Genomic DNA, 7,096 nt, shown 5'->3' on the forward strand with positions numbered 1-7,096 from the left:
TTCCTGCTGACCCGCAGAGGGTGGCCTGGTCTGTGTCCGGCTCACTCCTCACCTGCGGCTCGGAGAGCAGACGTCACGTGACCGGTGGGCACGGACCCCTCCACGCGCTGCCAGCCACTGCTGCCGGGCACGGGCTGGAGTGGCAGTGCCCGTCACCGCCGGAGTGCATCGTAGTGTTGTTTCTGTTGTGGTGTAGGCGTTTATCTACATAATCTGACGTATCCCTGTCATGCTATAGGCGTGGATGGGGGCCAGGACCCCCACATGGTGATGGTGCCCGCTGTACACGTGCTGCCGTGCAGTGAGCTGTCTCACCTCCAAATAATGTTTTCTCTCTCCTAGTTTTACATTCTCAGATGACATTCCATCTCAGACTGCTTCCCTCCACAGCTGAGACTGTGCGTGCCTTCTGAGAAGCCTGTCAGGGGTGGACAGGCAGCACCCCCATGTCCACCAGAGGTTGGTGTGCCCCCACAAGCTGCCTGAAGGCCGGGTGACCCTCGTAGGCCCTCTGCAGCAGGCGGTGTTCCCCCAGTCTCAATAGAGTGCTGGTGTGTGTGTGTCCCTTATGGTGTCATCTCAGCTGAGACTGCACTGCAGACACCCCCTGCGCACTTTGAGAGGGACCCCTGGGGCGGCAGACCCTCCAGGCTCTCGGCAGCAGTCTCAATAGACTGCTGGTGTGTGTGTGTGTGTGTGTCTCTTATGGTGTCAGGCACCTCCTGCGCACTCTGAGGGGCCCCAGGGCCCTCTGCAGCAGGCGGTGTTCCCCCAGTCTCAATAGAGTGCTGGTGTGTGTCTCTTTAAAGGTGTCATCTCAGCTGAGACTGCAGACACCTCCCGCACACTATGAGAGGGGCCCCGGGGCCCTCTGCAGCAGGCTGTGTGTCCGCAGTCTCAATAGACTGCTGGTGTGCGTCTCTTATGGTGTCATCTCTGCTGATACTGCAGGCCCCTCCCGCGCACTCTGAGAGGGGCCCCGGGACCCTCGCAGGCCCTCTGCAGCAGGCGGTGTGTCCCCAGTCTCAATAGACTGCTGGTGTGTGTGTGTCCCTTATGGTGTCATCTCAACTGAGACTGCAGACACTCTCCCTGCTTTGCCCTCTTCTCTTTTCTGTGCCTCGCCCTCGTTTCTCTGCTCCCCGTCTCCCTGCCTGTCACCCTCCGTAATGTGCCTCTCCCTCCTCATGCCTCACTCTTACCCTCTTCACTGCCCTCTCCCCCTCTACTCTCTGTGTCCCCCCCCACCCACAGGCACCCCTCGTTTTCCTCTCTCACTGCCTGTTTACTGCCTCTCGCTTTCTCGGTCTCCCCCTGCCCTGCTCTCTACCTCTCCCTGACTCTTTTCTCTACCTCTCCAAACTGTCCCCTGTGCACCCTCTGCCTCTTTCTCTCTTTCCACTCCTCCTCACGTCCCTCTCTTTCTTTAAATCCAGTGTTGTCCGAGTTTCCTCCAGTCTCTCCTTTGAATTTAATGACCCATAAATGCCTACTTTCTCTGCCTTTCCCGTTCTCTCCCCTCCTTGCTTTCCTTTCTTCCTCTGCCCCCTCGTCTGTTTCTTCCTCCCCGGCCCTCTTCACTGTTTCTCTCCCTCTCCGTGCCTCTATGCGCCTCTCCCTCGCTGTGCCTTCCCTCTCTTTCCAGGCTTTCTCCCTTGCCTCATTCCCGTCACAGCTGGCCAACTCGACTGCGCGGTTTGATCTTCGACGGGCTGGCCGTGACGTCAGCACGGCACACGACCTCAGTCGTCGTGACATCTCTGCCCTGCTGTGTTCTTTAGCTCTGTGACCTCAGACGCCAGCAGCCCCGTTGCTGTGGTGATCAGAATGCCACCTACAGACAGGTTTGTGGCCGTTGTGGAGGGTTTTGCTGGACTTCACTTTCGGGTTGTGTAAGAAGCTGCTGGACCCTCCCATCAGAGGCCGCTCCGCCCGATCACAGAGCTCATACCAGCGAGTGGTCACACTGAGAAGAACCCGGAGGAGTGTGCAGGTATCAGCGTGAGTGCAGCAGCGTGTGACGGTTGGATGAAGTAATCATAGCAGAGAAATAGCCTTCTCTGGGGGGTGGGGGCAAGAAGTAAATCGTGTAGGCTGGGCCTTTAGTGGGATGAAAAAAACTGGGGGTCGCTCAAAAGGGCATGACCAATATAATTAAGGGCGTGGCTTAAACACATGTAAACTAAAAGTCTGTGCTTAATAGTATATATAGTGTGCCGGTCGGCCTGTATTTTGCTGTTTCTGTCATTACATCCAGATATATAAAAAGTAACATATCTACAACAAGTCGAGACTATTGACTTTGTCAATAGTCGTTAGTTGCATAAGATAAATAAGCAGCAACTATGGGTTGCATATAATATTGGAAAAGCTTTGACTTAAAGCCCTGGTGACACCATACCATGACCAAGACAATGTTGCTGCTCCTTCGTTTCAAAAAGAGAAGGGAAATCCAGAGAGAAAATGACTCTCTTTAAAGGATTCCCCTTCCCCTACACCGCTCACCTGGCATGACGTCATGCTGTAACTTCTCAACTAGTGAGAAGTGAACAGTGTGAGCTCACGCACATCAATGCTCAGCTATTGCCATTGTAAATGAGTGCAGAGTGATTGCAGAGTGCTAGGGAGTGCAGAGTGACTAGGGAGTGCAGAGTGACTGCAGAGTGCTAGCAAGTGCAGAGTGACTAGGGATTGCTAGGGAGTGCAGAGTGACTAGGGAGTGCTAGGGAGTGCAGAGTGACTGCAGAGTGCTAGCAAGTGCAGAGTGACTAGGGAGTGCTAGGGAGTGCTGAGTGACTAGGGAGTGCTAGGGAGTGCAGAGTGACTAGGGAGTGCTAGGGAGTGCAGCGTGACTAGGGAGTGCTAGGGAGTGGAGAGTGACTAGGGAGTGCTAGGGAATGGAGAGTGACTGCAGAGTGCTAGGGAGTGCAGAGTGACTGAAGAGTGCTAGGGAGTGCAGAGTGACTGCAGAGTGCTAGGGAGTGCTAGGGACTGCAGAGTGACTGCAGAGTGACTGCTAGGGAGTGCAGAGTGACTGCAGAATGCTAGGGAGTGCTAGGGAGTGCAGAGTGACTAGGGAGTGTTAGGGAGTGGAGAGTGACTGCAGAGTGCTAGGGAGTCCTAGGGAGTGCAGAGTGACTGCAGAGTACTAGGGAGTGCTAGGGAGTGCAGAGTGACTGCAGAGTGCTAGGGAGTGCTAGGGACTGCAGAGTGACTGCCGGGGAGTGCTAGGGAGTGCAGAGTGACTGCAGAATGCTAGGGAGTGCTAGGGAGTGCAGAGTGACTAGGGAGTGCAGAGTGACTAGGGAGTGCAGAGTGACTAGGGACTGCTAGGGAGTCCAGAGTGCAAGGGAGTGCAGAGTGCTAGGGAGTGCAGAGTGACTAGGGAGTGCAGAGTGACTAGGGAGTGCTAGGGAGTGGAGAGTGACTGCAGAGTGCTAGGGAGTGCTAGGGAGTGCAGAGTGACTGCAGAGTGCTAGGGAGTGCAGAGTGACTGCAGAGTGCTAGGGAGTGCTAGGGACTGCAGAGTGACTGCAGAGTGACTGCTAGGGAGTGCTAGGGAGTGCAGAGTGACTACAGAATGCTAGGGAGTGCAGAGTGACTAGGGAGTGCTAGGGAGTGGAGAGTGACTGCAGAGTGCTAGGGAGTGCTAGGGAGTGCTAGGGAGTGCAGAGTGACTGCAGAGTACTAGGGAGTGCTAGGGAGTGCAGAGTGACTGCACAGTGCTAGGGATTGCTAGGGACTGCAGAGTGACTGCTGGGGAGTGCTAGGGAGTGCAGAGTGACTGCAGAATGCTAGGGAGTGCAAAGTGACTAGGGAGTGCAGAGTGACTAGGGAGTGCTAGGGAGTGCAGAGTGACTAGGGACTGCTAGGGAGCCCAGAGTGCAAGGGAGTGCAGAGTGCTAGGGAGTGCAGAGTGACTAAGGAGTGCTTGGGAGTGCAGAGTGACTAGGGAGTGCTAGGGAGTGCAGAGTGACTAGGGAGTGCTAGGGAGTGCAGAGTGCTAGGGAGTGCAGAGTGACTAGGGAGTGCTAGGGAGTGCAGAGTGCTAGGGAGTGCAGAGTGACTAGGGAGTGCTATGGAGTGCTAGGGACTGCAGAGTGACTGCAGAGATTAAGCTAATGGCAATGTAAATGACAATGCCATTTATTTATCTGTTTTCAAAACCAACACATAAATACAAATGTTGTCATTTACAATGCCAATAGCTCTAACTTTTCCAAAGGCGAAATCATTTCATTGTAAATGCTTGTTTCTCTTGACCCTGAGGCTGCACTTTGGAACAGAAATATGTAAGAAAAAGACGACATTTCCAACAAAAGTGTTTCTTTCTTTTTTGTATCTATTTCACATGTGGACAAATGAAGGAAAGTAGAATGAAACAGAAGATAAGAGACATTTATTGAAGCACAGGTTGCAGCAAGTGAGGAGCTGGGAGAGAGACAGTACGAGAGGGAATAAAAGGAAAAGGGGGCACCAGCCATCGGCAGCGCAGAAAAAGTGGACACTTCCTACACTAATCTCACCTAAATAAACCTGCTGGGCACCAAGGGACTCCCACACGCAACAGAAGCAGGCTGCAGGGTGGGCAAACAATCCCTGCCATGACACTCATGACTCCTCCTCCCACGAGGTCTCGTGGTCTACAGCACTTACAGCACTACGAGTATGGTGCGCGCCAAAAGAGGCAAATGAAAATGTTTTTGTGTTTTTTAAACGATGACAGGCCTGCCCGTTGCAAGATAATTTTTCCATCCTCCCTGAGGGCAGGCTATCAACAAGAAGCAGGGCCGTCATACGTAGCGCGTTCGCGCTGTGAATTATTGATGGCACTTTTACAGCCTATTACAGATTCTCTCTGGGCGCCACAGGAACCACTGCTTTTGCGCACACTAGGGCAAATGTCGCCCAAGTCCGCGCAACCCGCCAGGGTAGATTTTTCCCCACACAAATGGGAAAAATGACGCCCATTTGTGCGGGAAACCGCCCAATATGGCAACACTGGCTCTAAATGTTGTTTTGCCCGTTGCGCTATTTGAGCAAAGACCCGCCCTGGGCCGTGAGATCACTTCCCCACTAGAAAAGGATGTGCGCGCCGCTAGCCGAAGTTTCTGGACTCACTCACGGGAGTTGCAGTTTGCACCAAAGAATCCAGGTTTGCAGCGACAGACTCCCGGCCGGATGCACACCTCCTCTGGTTGGCAGGTATCGGCCCCTTCACAGATAGCTGAAAGAGAAGCAGGGGCTGGGCGTTAGAGCAGAGGGCACTGTGAGGGAGATAGAAGGTGCCCTATAGTGGGAAAGGACCTCCTCCAGGTGTGCACAGAGGCCCTAGGACCTCACTTTTTATACAGGGACATCACCTGAAAACTAGAGGCTGACAGATTCCCCATCATGCTCTTTTCTCTTTCTTCCCACACCCTTCTCTTCTTTACCCATCCCTTCTGATCCACGTCTTACATTTCCCTTACACAATGTCATTCACATGACAATAACTTGAACTATTTCAGCTCTAAAACCGTCTCCATCCCTCCCCTGTCCTGCCCCCCCCATCCTCTTTCTGCTTGCCCTGCAGTCCCCTGCAGCTAACAACCCACATGAAAAGACTTACCCACTGGGCAATCCGCTCCCTGTTGTTTCCAGCCCAAGCAGCACACGGGGAGCCTTGGGAGAAAGAGATATGCACACATACAATTAGAAGCACAACCAGAAGTGAACGGTTAAACTCCCAAACCATCTTCCCAACCCCACATGAGCTCCGCCTTCGTAGGACCCTTCAGTAAGACAACTGGTGGTGGTGGAAGATTGGCTTCCACCAACAGGACCCCTGTTGGAGGAAGCTCTGTCTGGCGGTAGTTTGGCTTGACTAAGAGTCATCATGTTAAGAACTAGGCCTCCCATGGCATTGAGGTAGTGAAGGAAGCTTGGCCTCATTTGGGCACAATTATAAGAGCTCTGCCTCCAAAGGACTTGTGGTGGAAGGTTGGGCATCGACAACACTCATGGTGGTGGCAGCTGTGCTTCCAAGGACTCCTGGTAGTGGCACAGTCGTGATCTCCAAATCACCCTTGGTCGTGAGAGCTCTTTCTCCCAAGACTCTGCAGTGGTGGCTAAAGCTTGGCCTCCTTTGAACACACTGTAGCAATAGCTCTGTATCTATAGGGCTTGTGGCAATGGCAAAAGCTTGTCTTCTGTAGGACACAGGTGACTGGAAGATGCAGGCAATTATGGCAGAGGAATCATGACTGTGAAGTTCTGCCTCTGTAGCAAACATGTCACACTTACTGAGATCAATGTACAAATGACTAATGACAATACTCTTCATCTATTTAAGACCGTTGGTGATGGAAGCTTGGCCTCATTTCGACCCACTGTTAAGCTTTGCCTTGGTAGGACCCCTGTGGTAAACCTTGACTTCTCTAGCACATATGATTGAGGAACCTAGTACCAGCAGGAACCTTATCCGAGGAGCTGGACTTAACTAGGTGGTGGTAGCTTTGTCGAGATAGGTCCCAAAGTGGTGTGTTTCCTCAATAGGACCCATCATTTTAATAACAGGTAAAGCTCAACCTCAGCACGTTGAGTGTGTGTCGGTGCTCTGCTTCTGCAGGATCCATGGGTGTAAACATGCAGCTTTCTTAACACCTATAGCAGTCAATCTTAGTCTGTGCAGAATCCAAGACAGTGTACACTTTGCCTTATAGAGCCCATCCATGACTGTGATCATAGTGGTGTAAGCTTAGCCTCTGTACAATCTATGTTGAGAGTTGAAGGCAGGCTTCTGCAGAATTCACAGCGGATGTTTGTCTTCTGTGAGACTGAGGGTGGTGGATCAGAGCCTTGATAAGGCCATGGTAGTGGAGTGCAGCCTAAAACTCAAGGGAGTGGAGCTCAGTCTCAAAAGAGTCTTCTATGATAAAACTTGGATCTTGTAAGACCTGTGATTGTGGAATTGGGCTTCTGTAGGGCCATGGAAGTGAAGCTCAGCTTAAGACTAAAGGTTGCAAAAAATCTGTCTTACAATGACCCGTTATGGAAAAGCTCAGATCCTGTGAGATCCATGGTAGTGGATGCCTGGCCCCTGCTAACGATGGTG

General features: G+C 52.4%; 1 protein-coding gene across 1 annotated transcript in view; it reads right to left on the reverse strand.

Annotated features, from left to right (window-relative positions):
• Nucleotides 1–5,877, reverse strand: part of LOC147663422 (uncharacterized) — a gene marked incomplete at its 3' end in the record, with an annotated part of 72,517 nt that extends 66,640 nt beyond the window's left edge. Inside the window, exons 1-3 of the mRNA XM_086950469.1 lie at nt 5,747–5,877; nt 5,612–5,664; nt 5,126–5,227 (exon numbers count right to left, since the gene is read on the reverse strand). Of these exons, the coding sequence (XP_086806595.1) occupies nt 5,126–5,227; nt 5,612–5,664; nt 5,747–5,877 (286 nt within the window). The remainder of the gene's footprint in view (nt 1–5,125; nt 5,228–5,611; nt 5,665–5,746) is intronic.
• Nucleotides 5,878–7,096: the final 1,219 nt, after the last annotated feature.

This window comes from Lissotriton vulgaris, unplaced genomic scaffold (genome assembly GCF_964263255.1).
Source record: "Lissotriton vulgaris unplaced genomic scaffold, aLisVul1.2 SCAFFOLD_5715, whole genome shotgun sequence".
NCBI classification, from domain to species: domain Eukaryota; kingdom Metazoa; phylum Chordata; class Amphibia; order Caudata; family Salamandridae; genus Lissotriton; species Lissotriton vulgaris.